The sequence below is a fragment of the Pristis pectinata genome, chromosome 7 (assembly GCF_009764475.1).
Source record: "Pristis pectinata isolate sPriPec2 chromosome 7, sPriPec2.1.pri, whole genome shotgun sequence".
Taxonomy (NCBI): Eukaryota; Metazoa; Chordata; class Chondrichthyes; order Rhinopristiformes; family Pristidae; genus Pristis; species Pristis pectinata.
In genome coordinates this window covers 82,175,647-82,193,571 of record NC_067411.1, presented here as the reverse complement: position 1 = coordinate 82,193,571, position 17,925 = coordinate 82,175,647, and the positions used below count along the sequence as shown (strand labels likewise).

The following is a 17,925-nucleotide window of genomic DNA, read 5'->3' as shown; positions in this document are numbered from 1 at the left end:
TGTAGAAAACTATAAGAGGCATAGATAGAGTAGATCATAAGAAACTTTTGCCCATGGCAGCATATCTAAGACCAGAGGATATTGGTTTAATTGAGGAGTAGGAGGTTTAGAGGGGGTCTAGGGAAGAATTATTTTCTACCTGGAGGGTGATTGCAATTTGAAATGCATGCCTGTGTGGGTGGTGCAGACAGGTATTCTCACAACATTTGAAAAGCATCTGAAAAAGAAGAATTGTCAGGACTTAGTAGGCTACAGACCAAGTGCTGGTAAATGGGATTAGTATAGATTGGACATGTTGGTCAGCATGTGCATGGTGGTCCAAAGGGCCTGTTTCTGTGCTGTATGATAAGAATCTGAAGTGATCCTTCAGTTAAACAGAGCCTTGGTCAGACCTTAAATACAGGAAAATCTGGAAATACTCAGCAGGTCAGATAGCATCTGTGGAGAGAGAAATAGAGTTAATGTTTCATGTCAATAAGCTTTCATCATATGAAATGCCAGGTCAGCAGTTTATCTACCATGAAGGACATTAGTGGAATCAAATCATTTTTATCATAATCCGACAGTTTTTTAGTCACCATTGTTGGTGCTAGATTTATTTAATTACTTGAATTTAAATTCCCCAACTTTCTGGGTTGCATTCAAACTCAAGTCTCCATTCAAATAGTCCAGGACTCTGCACCATTATGCTGTTGCCTAATTGCTAGGGACAAAGACAAGGTGCTAAATAGCCTACGTATCTGTGTTTGTATATTCCTAATGTGCAAATCACTATCCAGATCTAATTAACTGCCAGTAGGTAATGAATTGTGAATTTTGCTTAGCAATCTCTTTTTTAATGCTTATACAATCATCAATTTACTGAGTCTGTCAGGAGGAAATAACTGCTCGATAACATTGAGGAATATTGCTGCCAATCATTCAATGCATTAAAGGGATTGTTTCAGTGAATCTGAAATAATTAGACCTTTAAGGATCCTATCTTCTTGTAAAAGTTAATTATTTTTGGTGCACCTACATTGATCATGCACCAAGAAACCTGTTTCTTTAATTTGCACTGAAGAATAAATTTAACTGTAACATAGACAGGTGTCAATAAAATATTTCTTCCTTGGTTTCACCTTTATAGAAAATAAGTTTATACAAAATCATTTGGACTGATTTTTACTCAAAATTTGAAAGTGGAAATTTCTAACTTCCTGAAAGAGCATTCTGATTGCTGCACTGCTGTTGATTACACTGCTATTTTTAATTTGTCATACTCCTAAACAATGTCAGTATTAATTAATTCCAGGACTTCAGAAGAAATAAAGAGCAAATGCAGTGTCTTTAGACAAAAAAAATATTTTCTTAATACATGTACAATAGAACCATAGTTTTAAAATGTTAAGATGTATCTGTCTGGCATAATTTATTTCAGATTTAGCTAAATAATCCTTCCAAAATATATATGGAAGATAAATGTTTCCTGATACCTTGGATTCCAGAGAGGATAAAGATGGTCTGAATGTTTGTCAATATCAAATATTTATGGCTTTGAAGTGTGGGTGTGATTTAGCTGAACTAGATATTCACTCCTGGAATGAATGATGCTTTTTTTTAAGTTATCTGTGTCTGTGTTTGTCGTTCTTTCTCAATTTCCATATGAGTTGCTATTTTTCATAATTGTCAGCCATAATATAATTACAATACTCTAAACCCTGGTAAGCAATGTGATTCCTGAATTTCTATGTGTTACTCCTAATCCCCTGCCTGTACCTTTATGGATATTGGTGATACCCCCAGAGAAAAGGGATTAATGATCATATTTATCTACTTACTCTATTTCTCTGGAGGTTCTGACAGTTTCTCTCCAGAAAGTCCCTGCTGATGTTTAAAAACAACAGAGCTCATGGCACAGGGAGCTGTAGCAATGGAGATCAGCCAGTCCTCCTACCTAACTAAAGGTTATGAAAATGTGTATATTGGCTAATTAAGGGACCATACAAGGAAAATAAAAAAAGCATTTAATTTCATGTCCATTAAACCAAATTGTTGTTAGTGTATTTACAGATGAAAGCAAAAGGAGTTATGATACAGAAACATAAGAATGAAATCACAGATGTCAATTATAAATTTTCTACCATTGATCCATTATTTAGCACAAAGCAAATTATATTCAAATTGACAAATGTGGTAAAACAATATTCTCAACTTATTTATAACATATTTGGCACACTTGACCATGTTACTTCATGCTAAGAACAGTTAGCGATAATTCCAACAAGATGAGGTTATGGATCATTGTCTGCACCAGTGATGTTTAAAGTTAGACATAATGGTCTAACAAGTGCATTGATATATAGAGAATACTTAACTCCCCTGATATAGCACAGAGCACTGTCAAATTTTTCAATTTGATTGTTGATAGTATAACAGAGTCAACATTAAATGTTACAAACTTTTTTTAGGTTATGTGGATTCTTCAGACCAATCCTCCATGCACTGCATTCTTGAAGTTATTTTTGTAATGTTATATGGTGATGAAAACATGAAATTGGCACCATTAAAATAAGGAAAAGTTCTACTCTGGCACTAGACTATGGGAAAGTATGATTAAGTGTTACAATGGTAGGGATTTACATATAAAAGTTGTGGATAATACACTGAAATAGGCTTGGGCATTCTTTGAACATCCTTTGAAACCAAAACAATGAGTGTAGGTGTGAAGCTGCCTGAGTTCGGAATGCTGAATGACATAGACTGCCCTCATCCAGGCCTAGAGCAATGTGGCTTGCAATATCGTGTTAAACAAAAGCAAGCAAAGCTGAAATACCTCTCCAGTTTTGTCAAGACATCCAAACATTATACTTTAAAATGGTGCAATTGCTTGACTGTCAATTGAACATTAGACTATGTTTCATTTTATTGTTTATCAAACCTTGTCAGAGAACCTGAGGCTTCCTTGAAAGACACTGCCAGTTTTCACTACAACCAAATTATGACCAATTTTCTGCAAAAAATAAGTGAAATTTAAATCCACAAGATTTATGGAGGAGTGACAAGAGATTGTTCTCCAAAGTATACGCAGACTATTTACATTGAGACTCCATCAACTTGAGCTGCTTTATTGCTGTAAGCATTTTTTTAGGTAAACTGTAATATACAAAGACAATGCAATAATAATAAAGGATGGATCCAACAGTTAATCACAATACCCCAGCTGCATTACATAATTTGAATAAGAGTAGTATGAATTACTGAAAGCTACTTAAAACCAGATGTGGAATTTATACAAATAATATTTGAAATTTTGTAAAATATCAAAATGTTATGAGTTGTTTTCAGTGTGAGCTTGCCCTCCAGTGACAAAATGAAGAAGTGAAACTTAATACAATCTCTTTGCTTTTTAGGAGTAGCTAAATTTAGGTGACATTTGGCCTTAACTACCTGGTACCAAGCCTTTAAATTAGCTGCACGTGAATCATAGAGTAGTAGTTGAATGCAGCAACTAAGTAAGGTGTCTGGCATCAATCCTCTCAGGGCTAAAAGACTGCTCTCTGTTTCCTTCTGCCCCTCCCCCCACCACCCACTTCACCCCAAAAAAAAATCGACACTGAAAAAGTTACCAGAGGAAATTTGTACTTCCATCTCAAAACTAACTACAGTGCCATTTATTAGTCCTCCATGCCTAGCAATAGTATGTCATTTTGGAATGTGTTATACTTTCCAATATTTCATTTACTATTTATGATTTCCCAATTATCCCTAATGGGGAGGGGCCCAACTATTTGCAGCTCACCTCTGACTAAATCACATGATTTGACAACCAGTAACATCACCAACTAACAACAAAGGCTGCAAGAATGTCACAGTTCAATTTTGATCACAAGGTAGCTGTTTGAAATTTCTGTTAGTTGCAAAGAGATCGCAAATTATTATTACAAAGCACCAGAACAGCCAATGAACAGTTTCTGAGTGAATGGGGCAAATTCAAGACTAAATAACATTGGACATTCTACAAATAAAAACTATTTTAATGCAAAATAACACATCAATCAATATAAAAATTAAAGGACTGCATTTTTTTAATTGTATCTAAACATAACTCATGGTGCAGATTGCTTCTAACTATAGTAGTATTGAAAATTGATTGGTTCTCTTACAGGCCTTACCAATGTGGACATTGCTCTCAGTCCTTCTCCCAGCCTTCAGAGTTGAGGAATCACGTGGTAACTCATTCTAGTGACAGACCTTTTAAATGTGGGTACTGTGGACGTGCCTTTGCTGGAGCTACAACATTGAACAATCATATTCGGACACATACAGGGGAAAAACCATTTAAGTAAGTAATCAAAACAAATGAAAGCAATTACCTGCTTTTAGCCAAAATATCAGCGTCTTCTTCTGAAAATGTTTCAGTGTAGCAGATGGCATTATAACACATTGTAGGACTTATTTAGATATTTGTGGTGGAACTGCACAAAATGTGGAAAAGAGGTCAGATACTTGAAAAAATCTTTTGCTTCAGTTTATTTATTTTCATTAAATTGAGTTATTATTTCACTAATTGTACCATTAAGAGTAATAAACAAGTTCACTTTTTCTCTCTGTTGTCAGAGGTTTCTGCACACTGTAATTAATTTTATTTTAATCTGTAAGTCACTTAGGTATTTGTGTGTACATGTTTGCTGATAAATGGTGTAGTTTCCTGTTGGAAGTAGTGTGGTGGTCTAAATTCCCAGGCAATGACAAAGGTTCATTATTTGCCTGTGAGTTGAGAGATGGTTCTGGTCCTAGTTCCTCAGTAATGAAATAGAGTCATTTTAATGTAACACAAGTTCACATGTCTTGAAAATAGAAATACCATATCTTCTTTCTGGCTATGTTTTTCCTTATTAAAACAAAGTTTTTTATTCCTTAAGGAAATAATCAACACTACTGATTTATCCAATTAGCATACCTTACAGTTTTTCTAATGGGGGTCAGGATAAAGGTCTGACTGGAGCACAAGGCTCTCTAGTGACTAGGAACTCTGTGCCAGAACTTCAGAACACCCCGCCTTACTTTTCTGTTCTGATCAGAGTTGGGCAGTCTATGGGTCAGTGCTGGGCAGCTCAAAATAGAGTTTTAGCTTTGCAGCAGACTTAGAATAACTCACACTGATATGCATCGGTAGACAAAAACAGGCATCGTGGGCGTTGTGCCACATTCCTGTAAATTCTGGGCAATGTGGCTCATTTAGTTCAGAAAATTCTAGCATGCAGCTCTGAATACTAATCTCCAACTACCTAGCCTTAGCTATTTTTAATTTTGCAGAAATGCTATACGCTGCTGAAAACAATGTGGATGGTTAGTTACAAGCAGTAGCTAGGACTCCTCATGGACACGATCCATTTATTTAATTTGTGCCTAATACAGACTTTCACATGAACTACGGATTTCCTCACAATATTTTAATTTTATACTGAGATTAATTTTCTATTCTTCATGGTTGTAAGCACCAGTGAAGAATTAGCAAACAAGGGTTGGAAAACCAGACAGGAGTTGTTGTTGGTTCATCTTCAGACATTGCATTCCACACATCGGCTTCTTGTCAAATTTGAGGCCAGGCTACAGTGCTCTGCTTAAATGGGTAAAAGCTTTATTTTTATATGATAATGAAATTAATACAATAATAATTACCTGATATCAGAGAAAGAATGTTGCCTGGATCATTGGTTTTGGCACAAGCATTTGAGGTCGGAATAATTTGGCCTGAAGAATTTGTTGCTTAAGCAGGAAGCTTCTTTGCAACACATTTGAGTATGGACTTAAAAGTTGTGTTTGTGACAGTTAGAATCTTCTCCATTTTGTATACTTCAAGGTTCTGTGCCAGGTTATTGTTAACTACAAACAGGATTTTGGACTTACTATTAAATACTCCTCTTTTGAGTGGAGGAGATAAAAAGAGAACATAATGGCTAGCTCAAAGGCAATAGAATCCCCCTTCAAACGTACATCAGCTAATGATGTGGCCCATGGTCTGGTGAGCTGGAAACTATAATTGCATAGTTGACTTAAAGAGATAACCAGTGAATGGGAAGAATAACAAAAGTAGCATGTTACCAGTGGTAAATTTTGTGTTGGCCTCCAGCCTCATCATCACCTGCTTCCTGCATAATTCCACTCTATAATGGAGATTCACCAGATTGTTGCCTGGGATGGAGCATTTCAATGACAAGGAGAGACTGGACAGGCCGGGATTAATTTCCTTGGAGTGAAGGAGGCTGAGCAGTATACAAAATTATGAGGGGTATAGATTGGATAGATGGTAAGAATTTTTTCACCGTAGCAGATGAGTCTAAAACAGAGGGCATAGGTTTGAAATAAGAGCTTTAGAGGGGATCTGAGGAGGAATTTTTTAACCCAGATGGTAGTTGGAATCTGGACTGCACTATCTGAATGGGCGGTAGAGACAAGTACTTTCACAACCTTTAGGTATCTGCACTATAGCACTTGAATCACCAAGGCATGGAAGGCTATGAATTGCCTTCTTTGCCTTGGCCGGTAATTCAGTACTTGATACTTGATGGTAAGCATGGGCGGGCCGAGGGCCTGTTTCTGTGCTGTATGACTCATTGACTCTATGATTCTACTGTCAAACATAACCTATTCAAACTTAAAGCCCAAGATTGATTTGGTTTCTCCTTTCTGTTGTTTGCTGCCTTGTGCTTCAAGCAGAGTTGAGATGTTGGAAGTTTGAAGAGCAGATGATGTGAAATCAAGTGCCCTTGTGTGTGAATTAATGAATATACGCATGTTCATAGGTCGTGTTGTTAGCTTCCCTTTCCAAATGACATTGTGACTATTCTTCCTGCTGAAATTGTTGTAATAAGTTGCGACATGGATGTACATGTGAAACTCTTAAAGTGGTACTTCAATCATCTTAAAATTGTAGCCTTCTGCAGGGGGAAAAGAAACACTTTATATTGCACATAATCTGCCCAGCCACTTGAGTATGATGCCTTTGTGTGGCAGATTTTCTTTAAACTTGTATGCATCAGAGCAATAGATCGTTTGTGGACAAGGTACACTGGGATCCCAAGCATAATAACTCTGCAATGCTTATATCTTTTACATCAGTTCCAAAATAAATAATAAGATGTCCTTGCCCCCAGCTATGTATCTGCAAAAATTTTAAGAATTCTTTTAAATTGTACCTACAGTTTCTAAAAGCAGTAATTTTTCCAGGAGTTGACTGTGCAGTATTAGTTAGGTTGTAAAATTTGGCACACTTGGCATAAAGCTCACTGTCAGGAGGCCTGGCATTCAACACCAAGCCTTGAACACTCATCCTTATGCTTACAGGAACACTGAAGCTTTAAATGACACTTTGCCTCAAGTATTTGGTGGAGGTCATAGAGCCAACATGGACCCAAGTTTGTTACCTATATCTTCCAATACTGGATATGGCACCCAGAACATAATCCAAAAGTAGATTCTTAAGGAGTTCAGCAAACAGACCCTTACCTGTTCCCAATGTTAGTGTTCCACACACATCTACTGGTGCTATACTGTAAACCTTAGGAAGATTCATGGAAACACTTCAACAAATCTGATTGATTTTACCTAAGTTACTGTGTAAATAGATTTTTGTAATTAATTGAAGAGGTTTTGAGGTCAGAATGGAAAATAGATTTCTTTTAATCTAAAAGCGTTACTTACAAATGACCTTGTTGGCTCTGTTTATTTATTTTTAACATCCTATTCCTGTAATTTGCAGGAAAGTATGGTGATGTAACAGAAACTTTGATGTTGCAAAGTCAGTATAATCTTACTAAAAGTGATAATTGTTTATTGCTAATCTTAGATGTGCATTAAAATTTCTTAAACCAATTTCTGGACACAAATCGGAAGTGCTGACATTCTTATAATGATTTTAAGGAAAATAAGTTTTGCGTGTTGACATAAAGAAGTGAAATGCAGTAGTGCACTAATTTAAAACTAACTACTTTAGACATGGTGTAAATCTTAAGGTTTTCAAGAATAAAACCACAACATCTATTAAATTAACTCATGGACATTAAGTGGTGCAACACACAGTAAACTGCACATTACTGTCTCTCTCTTCTCAGTCCATGAAATATTCATCTCTTTTTTTTTTAATTCCATTGCTCTTTATATCCTTTTGTTTTACTCCCTTTCTGTTCATTCCTCTTGGTGGTGAATGAAGATAATGGAATTGCTGATGAGCACGGAGAACAAATGGATTGCAGGTGTCATGAAAGATTTAATAGAAATTATTCTGTATGTTGATTTCTACCATTGCTCTGCACCTCCCACATCCATTTCTTCCTTTGAATTTAACCCTAATTAGTACCCTCTGCTTTTCTTTTGCTTCCTGCACTGAAACTCAGCATCCTGTCCTAATCCCCAAGAATGAACTGTCACTGACACATCAGTGACCATTTTTTAATTTTATGTTGACTCATCCTTTTGCACTAGTTCAGATGGATACGTATTGCCCCCATTGTTACATTCACCCCCTTGAACATATTTTGCAGTTCAAGTCACTTTCTTTCTCATGTCATCATTGCATGGTTATTCTTTTACTTTCTGTTATCCTGCAATGAGTTACACACTATCCCTAATGTCATCCTAACCTCAGTAGTCAAGCTATAGTATGCAGATGATGCTGGTGTTTGTGCATAACTTCAGGTCAAGATCCAGTTGACTGTTGACTTATTCTACTGAAGCAAACAAGAGGATGGGACATCTGCATGACAAAGCTCCTCTACCAACCTGTTCCCACCGCACCACACTGCCCTCTGACAATAAGGATTCACAAAAGACACTAAAAAACATGGAACACTTCCCAAATCTCAGCGAAGGAAGACATGGATGAAGAAATTCACTAATATCTTCAATAAGTCAGCAGTCTTTGGTACATCAAGGAAAAGCATATTTTAAGACCTGGCACAAAACTCAAGGTCTACTGAGGCACAGTGATCCCTGCCCTCCTATGAACTTCTGAGATCTGGACTACCTAAAGCAGACATCTAAAGGTACTGGAAAAATGCCACCAATGCTGCCATCACAACATTCAGCACATTCACCAGAATGATTAACATCCTCTCTCGGGCCAAAATCCTCAGTATTGAGGCCCTTGTTGCTCTAAGCTGGCTATATTGGGCAGACCACATCATTCATATGCCCAGCACCAGACTGCCAAAACAAAATCTCTTTTCCAAGCTCTGCCATGGGACGAGATTACCAGGCAGAGAAAAAAATTCAAGGATGTGCTCAAAAGTTTCTCTGAACGAATGCAGCTTCCCTATTGATTCCCCACTGGCCCTTGGGTGCTCAAAATAGAGAAAGAGCATTCAGGATGGTGTTGATAACCTTGAGGCCATGCATCAGGAGCATACAAAAGCACTGCTAAGCAGCGGAAGGAGCACATCACCTCACAAACTACCCATCTGACCTCCTGCCCCATCTGTGGAAGCGTCTGTCGTTTCCATATTGGCCTCATTACTTACTTCAGAATACACAATGGATTGGAAGCAAGTCATCCTAGACCCCAAATAACTGCCTAAGAAGGAGACTATTCCTCTATCATGCTTGATGTTCTTTCAGTGTATGGTCCCTGAGGTCTGTTTCAAGCTATTCTTCTTTAGAGTCATATAACAAACTTTTTTTCCCCTTCTGTATCTACTGGTTAAAGTCCTTTGTTTAAACTTAGTTTATCAGCAAGAGTAGGGGTTAGGTAATATAGAGACCGAGTGAGAGAGAGAGAGAGAGAGAGAGAGAGAGTTATATCAAGAGTCTGGTGCCAGTACTGATCCAAGTAGGGCAGTAGCAGGAGCAGTGGAAGTTGGAATGGGTGTGGTGGGGAGATTACAAAGGTACCAAGCCAGTGGAGTTAAGGTGAAACAGAACAGTTCAATGAAAGGCGTCAGCACCTTTTACATGTGCGCACAAACAGGATTTTGATAATGCAGAATCAATTTCTGAGGTGTGTTCCAGAAACAGAAGCAGGAGCACAGATTAGCTTGCTTAATTCACAGCATAATGACACAGTTGGGAACAAATAAGAGGGTGTTAAGAGCAGAGCATCATGGTGTGCAGAGCTCAGTCTGTTTCTAGGTGGTCTCTGATGACTGGTTAAAAAAGCAGGAATTGAGATACCAAACTTATAGATACTAGGGGATTCCCAAGGTAGTCCTCTGTTGGAATTGAGTTACTCAGATCTCAGTAAAGATAGCTTTGGGATTTTTAATTGCTTTTAGAGCCACTAAGCTAGGAAAAAGGAAGAAATATTTGTCCAGAATCTCTCCTCTTATCATTCATGCTGAATGTCAAATATGGTCGGTATCAGATCAAATGCCCTTTGGACCAACGCAACTCATTCTTTCAAAAAGACATTGGCCTAAAATTTCTATCACAGCTTTCATTCGACTACACTATAGAAATTTTTTCGCAGATACACATGGCATGCTAATGCGCTGAGGCATATGGACGTGCGTAGTGGCAGTTAATCACGTCTGGACTGCACTTCCAGGAAATTCAGTCGTGCATGTTGGCCCTCAGACGATGACGTCTGCTAACACAAAATCCAACCTTCATAATGAATGAGAGGCCTGCTTCGGCGACATAAAGCGGACCTGCCAGATCAGATCCGGGCCTGTGGAGTCCAATACTTGGAGCCACCTCCTGGCAGGTACACAACAAATTAAATACCTCACACTGTAGGTCTCCCTTTTCTGGATTTCATCATCTATATCATTTAGTATCTTGGGTCTCCTTCCTAATGAATCTTTTAATGCAAACATGACTCTGTTTCTCCAGTTTCTCCCTTTTAAGCCAATCTTTAACCCCCAGGCTTTAACTTCTGGAAATAACGATAAACATTTGTTGAAAACAAGGGGTAAAATGATATAAACTAAGGTATGATTTTCAAATAGCTGCAGGAGGGGTTGGTTCTGGGGCTTGCATACAGCAATCTTTGAAGGACAATGAAATCAGCCTGTGTTAAAAATCTCTAAGGATGACTATAAACATAAGGATTCTATTCTAAGCATACTAAAATCAAAAGCTTACAATTATTCAGCATTTTAAAGTAGCAAAATATTCCATGGTGTCTTGGTAGTGGTGGAGGGGGGAGGCATTCTAAACCTGTACTTAATATGATCCAAATACATATAATATTAGGGGAGATGACCAAAAGCTTAATCAAAGAATTAGGTTTTAAGGTACAGCTTAAAGGAGAAAGTGAGGTGGAGACTTGGAGATGTTTAGGGAGGAATTGCAGAGATAATGGTTTAGTAGTACTTAAAACCATGAGGGATTTGAACAAATAAAAAGAAAACGTTTCCATGGCAGAAGAGGCAGGACCCAGAGCTCACAGCTTTAAAGTGACTAGCAAAAGAATCTGAGATGAGATTAAGACAATTTTTTAATATATTGTAACCTGAAAGGACAGAGACAGATTTAACTGTAAATCTCAAAGAATTGGTTAACCAGAAGAGGAAGTAATTGCAGAACAGTGGAGAAAGAGCAAAAGAGTGGAATTAATTGGTTATTCCTTCAAAGAGCCACAGCAGGCACAGTAAGTTAAATCACCACTTTCTATTTTGTGATAATATAACTTAAATTTTTCTTAATGACCAAAACCAGTTGAAATCCGATTTTTGTTGCACATTAATTAATGCCAGCTTAGTGAGTTCACATTTACCTGGGGATCTTGATACTAATGAAAGGTAATGTTCCATTGCACCTATCATCACACTAGACTGATAAAAATGAAAACAAGGTCAGTGAGAAGTGCAGTAAGGATGTGTTACCTTCACTCCCTCTATATTCATTCCTAATTCCGATTGCCCACACAAAATATCACATTGTACTCAAGTTCAATGGAATGAGAATGAAAATCAGAGAAGATGTTCTTGCCTGGCATCTGATTATAGAGCAGCATCATTTAGAGGGTGGTGAGCAGGTGGTATAAATTATTACTTTTACTCCACTGTTAGATAAAAAGTGCTGTGTTGATTGATTATAGACAACTTTAATTATTTATGTACTAGCCATTTCCAATAATCGATTGTTAACCACAGTGGGATTTTCCATCCAGACATATAGAAAAGGAATCATTGGATGAATTATTTATTTCATTTCCTACTGTTTGTAGTACTTAGTTGTGAAAAATTGGCTCAACCGTTCCAGTTGATGGAAAGTTCTTTAGCCAGAACCCCAATTAATTTACAGAGTGTAACACCTGCAAGGCAGCTTTTTAGTGTGACAAAGGTGATCCTGTGTAAAATACATAATGTTGAATTTTAATATGATCCATATCTGTTAGGCTGGGACTCCATTTAAATGCTGTGTTAGCAAATAAAGAACTGATCTGCAGACCACACTTTTGACCCATAAATGAAAAAGGGACCCCAACAATACAACTTGTACTCAACTCAGGGATTAAGAAGAACTACAACAGCGAAGTTCCATGCCACTTTACACTACAAGTCAACATTAAAGATGTGTTTTGTTTCAACAGCAACAAGTGCATTTGTTTAATGTTGATGTGTACAGATGAAAGAAGGGGTGTCTTGAGTTGACTGTATCTACTGATATGTTGTCAACTGTATCCAGCAGTTAATTAGCAAGAGTAATTGCTTCCAGAAGCACAGGGCTGTTCCCTAAATGCTTGGAAAGGAGGTTCCATCTACTGCAACAAAATCATAGAGGCAGCACTATTATTAGCTTTAAAAATCATGATGGCCATGGGTTTCCAACATCTTCAAGCAAAAGCAGTGATCGCATCCAATTCATGTGCTGTCCATAAATATCTCAAAGCCATGACTAATGTATTGATCACCATTTCACTGAGTAACAACACAAGCATGACCTTATTGTCCAATCTCACTTCCCTCCTGCATTTTTCGAAGCACATGGATCAGCACCAGCTGCTATTTGATTCCTTGGATAGAGAGGTGCTGCTTCTTCTCTGGCCTTGTGACTTGTTCCTTCTTATCTATGTGATGTGAAACACCTGCTGTTAACTCTCAACATGATATGCATAGATATTAAAAATGCATGAACTTTCCTCTAAAAGGCAAGCAGTTAAACTCAAAGTTGTATGGATTCAGGACTAATCCACCATTTGTCTGAGTATGTAGGTTGTGGTCAGAGAGTGAGCTGTCAAGCCACACCAAGGAACATGAGAACACAATCCAGGCCAGCTTTTTAAAGCAGAACTTAAAGAGTACAGTTTTGCTGCAGCAGGAAAAGTTTGGAAGACACAATCAACAATAGCCTTACAGATCCTTCAGTACTATGAAAAGAGTAGAGGAGCCTAATTTCTTGGCTAACAATTAACCTTTAACATATATCACCAAAAACAGATTAATTTTTATTCCAGTGCTACTTATAGGATTTTGATGTGTGCATATTTTTTATCATATTTTCAAATAATAACAATGGTAAAAGTAATTAACTGGCTGAGAATGTAAAGAGTGCAAAACCAGGAAATTCTGTTCAATTTTTCCCTTCATTATTTACCAGCACTGGCAGCACTTGTCTGAATTACCTAATAGAGCACAGACCAAAAATTGAACTTCACTCCCTTTTATCTGGTGTAATTCAACTACTTACTACCTTAAATGTGAAATTGTTATCAGATGCAAATTTGGTTATATCATTATTTCTTAACTTCAATTCCAGATCCGTGAATCTTAATCCATGGGCCTTAATCCATTTCTTAAAAAATGGCTCAGATCAGACAATATATTTCCTATGTAGAATTATTTGGTTTGTGCTACCAGCAAGAATTAGAAGTTTGGAATCAAATTTCCTTTTCTGTAATGCTTGCAAATGTGAAGAAGCATAATTAAAATGGTGAACTTGCCACAGTCTATCCAAGCTTCTCATTTTCTTCAAGGTCTTCTACTTGGATTGACTTTGGTTGTAAACTGGAATTGTTCAGAAGTGACTGAACAAATTATACTGCGAAACAAAGGACAGAAATGGGTCACATAAACATTTTCTGACATTTGGACCTCAATGACTCTGAGAAATTGTCAGATGTCAGGGTGAGAGTTTAGTTTGAACTAAAATGTCACTGTAATTACAGTTGAGAAAATAAAAACAGTGTCCCATTAGTTCCCATAAATCAGTCCTAAGTGGCAAGTCTATATAACTTATATAGACTTGTCCCTTAGGACTGATTGCATTAACAAAATTTCCTGAGGTCTCAGCCATCGGTTGAGTGCAGTCAAGGGCTTTGGAAAATTGCTATCTGTAATTTTCTTTCATGCCCATTGCAAAGCCCTGTCTGTGCTATAGAATCTATGGAAACTTAGCCCTAAATCTCAAGTCATTCCTTTTGTTTAGCTTACCTGAATTAGTCAAATTAATGTGAGAAAATAATAATAATGTCAGCAATGCAGTATTATCACTTTCACAGAACTGTATCAATCTCTTGAAGAAATGTTCTTTAAAAAATTGACTGAAGCTTTTGAAAAGACTTTGTTAAATGTTACGTTCAACATACTTAATGTTAATGAATTTTAAATTATGGTCTTTGTAGGCCAATAAAAACAGATAGTCACGTTCCTTAGCATGACCAGGACCTCTGGGATTCTACAGGCAACAAAGGTGGCAAACTATAACAAATCAGTTCTAACAATATAGTTGGTCATCTAAATCTAGCAACAATCTACAAAATTTGTTTTATGAGTAAAATATGGACAAATTAAACCAAGTGACCTCTTGGCCTTTACAAAGCAGTCTTGTGTTGTTCAGAATCATAAATCAAAAGTATAAAGGCAACTAAATTAAGCTGTGCTTCAATCAACATGTGTTCTTTACTCGTTGACCAGATCTGTCAGCAGAAACATCAATTTATCACCATTTACTTGGCACTTTATTCTGGTATGCATTTTTTGCATGCTCTGCCAAATGTTCTTCAGACATATTAAGCATGTAGAGTAAATTTTGTGAATGTGCATTCACAACACAAAGTCTTGTCTGCTGCGAGTGCCCATGCTGAAATCATGGGAACACTCCACCGCAAGTCTCCATCTTTTAATGGAGAGGAAACTTGTGGGTAGAATGCTTGCAGTTTACTAATATGTGATTCCCATTAACATTTATTGTACCAGGAGTACAGTTCATCTTCTACACTCATAGCTCGTAGCAGAAAAACTGTGAAAGACACAACTGTTTAAAGCCATATAAATCAACTCCTCTCCACTTCACCAGAAAATGTCTGCCTCTGTAACTGAGTTTCCTCCCAAATGAGCTGTGGTTTAATCATTTACCATTTGTTACAACATGAGAGAAACAACTGAAATTTGGCAGTCAATTAACTAAAGGAAACCATGGAAAATAACCAAAAGGAGCTTTGCTACTGTTGTTGTGGCCAAAAATTCAAAGTTGATCAATTTTCCATTATTTTCATGGCAATAAAGGAAATAAATATCTGTGAGATGGGACATTTCCTAGATCCTTGCCTCTGGATATACAAATGGAAGCAGGTGAAGAGGATACTTCAACAAATAATGGTCATGTTTCCATCTTGGTTTTAAAACAGCTGTGCAAATTTTGTCTTCATGATACATCTGTTATGAGGTCCTGTTCTGAACACTTTTCTCTGGGCATGGTGTAAGGCTGAACCAGACTGCTTGAAGCCTCACAGCCCTAACTGAGCTGGAGGTCTGACCTTGGACCCCCTCTGTCACAAATATCATGTCCCTCTACTCTACCAACCTCTACTTCTAGACAATCTCAGTCATTTTGTTTCATTCATGTCTATGCTATCTCCAGGTTTCATCGGACCTTTGCTCCCCTGGCTGGCCTCCCATCCTTTACTATTAGTAAACAAGCCCAAACTAAACTGCTCCCTGTGTCCTACTCTGCACCAAATCTCACTCACCTCTAAACTGCATCTGAGCAGAAGGGCAGAAGATTTAAGGCCACCATACCGATTGAGGAAGCAATTATAAGCATGCTCATTGATGCTGCGGCAAGTCCCCCTGTTGTAAGTTATGTATCGGACCTTTGTCAGCCATTTTCAGTTGAGGTAGGCCAAAGTGGTGTTGAACACATAAACTAGAGGGACACTCTGAGTTACAGGGGAGGTGAATAGTTGGGTTGTGAGTGGAGACACACATGCCTGGTTGCCTATCATAGTTCAGGGGCATGGGTGTGCACCAATGATCATGGACATAGTTTGTAAATATCCAGCAGACCAGTAGTAGCTGTGGAGCGAGAAACAGAGTTAATGTTTCATCAGAAGGTTTCTCTCTCCACAGATGCTGCTAAGTGTTAGATTTCTGTTTTTATTTCAGATTTCCAACATCTGCATTTTTTTTGCTGTTTGATGGGTGTGGCTTCAATTGAGGCTCTCGGATTGAGGGATCATGTTTTCCATTGCACATTGAGGAGATCCAAGAGCCACTCATACTTTAGGATGTACTCCAAACAGACTATTGGTCAGGTGGGCTTGAGAGGTGCCAAGACATCTCCATTTCATAGGCATTGACAGTTTAAGGTTACAGGCTGCATCTCCAACAAAACACTTCTGGAAAATGATAGCTTTATGTCAATGATACAACTACATGGGACACTGAGAGAAGGTACAGTGTGGGTTTGAAATGCAGTGAAAGCAGGCAGTTCTCTCTGTGATGTCAGGTGTGGTGACTGAGTTGTGATCAGTGATGCATCGGCACCGTTGCAGATGTAATTTGACAACTGTCCATCTGACAAGAAATGTGAAGCTTAGGCTACAAGGAAAACTGAGCAGTTGAACATGAGGTATTTTATGGAGGAGCTAAACCAGCAGTTTGGCCTATGCCTGTAAAGGTAATGTGCTGAGGGAATTGAGAAAAGGTCATATGATATACAGCTGAAGGATGTGGTGAATTGGAACATAATATTCCTAGAAGTGAGTTTATCTGTAAAAACTGGACAAATATATGGACATACACTGTGGATCTGCACGTGAATCATGATGGCAGAAAGTGTTGATTCCAGAAACACTTTCAAAAACCACCAAGAGATTGCAATATAGACCCACAAGGCAAAGGAACATGCTGTCCAGAGAATTAAACCAGGGTGAGATATCCCAAAGGGAAGAGTGGGAATCAGGATGCAAGATAGTGTGAAAGTAGAGGCACAAAATAGAGGGTCTAAAGGAGCAATCAAAGCAGAGATTATTGTCTTTGTTAGCATGATATTCATTGATGTACCAAGTAATTGTACTTATTCGAGTAGCTGCTCTGAGTTATTAATCCATTATTAAGGTTTATGTTTTGGTGTGTTAGAATATCTAATACAATGCATTCATAGTTATAAAAATAATTAAGGTGAAACAAAAATTGCAGAGTAGAAATCGTCCACCAGATGTGTATGAACCTCTCAGGAGAAGTAATGCACTGGAATGACCAATGCCTGGAATGATTACTTTAGAGGTGTTGGGTACAGTTTGTATTGAATCTATCTGAGATTAGATACATGTTTAATTTCATATATGATAATATAATTCTGTCTATGAAAACAGTAGATGGTTGGTATCTATTTCTTTTTTATTGAAGGAGAAATAATGAAGTATATGTGAATACCTTTAAGAAATGAGTGTTATATTTTGTATGATGTTTGATAGTTTATTGTACCAGTCATTGCTGTTAGTTGAGATTTTCCTGCCTTCAATTACTTCTGTTATTTACCTTACTAAGTAGCAACACTTGGAAGACTGCAGAAATATTAAGTATGATCCCATTTCTATGCTACCTTTATATCTAAATCACCCTTTATACTTGATTTTTGATTGGCACTAATCGAATTGTTTCAGATACTGTGTTGCATTTAATGTGATTGCAATTTGAGAATTTCAAGATCCTGTGATGGAAGACAGTGATTTTAACAACAGCTTCAGTACCTAATCAGTTTTCAGATAAACGCTCAGCA

At 37.5% G+C, this 17,925-nt stretch overlaps 1 protein-coding gene across 2 annotated transcripts in view; it reads left to right on the top strand.

Annotated features, from left to right (window-relative positions):
• prdm6 (PR domain containing 6) overlaps nucleotides 1-17,925 on the top strand; it is a 157,585-nt gene that overhangs the window by 127,821 nt on the left and 11,839 nt on the right. For both annotated transcript variants that reach the window (XM_052020024.1, XM_052020023.1), the window contains one exon: nucleotides 4,148-4,324. In XM_052020024.1, coding sequence (XP_051875984.1) covers nucleotides 4,148-4,324 — 177 coding nt within the window. The remainder of the gene's footprint in view (nucleotides 1-4,147; nucleotides 4,325-17,925) is intronic.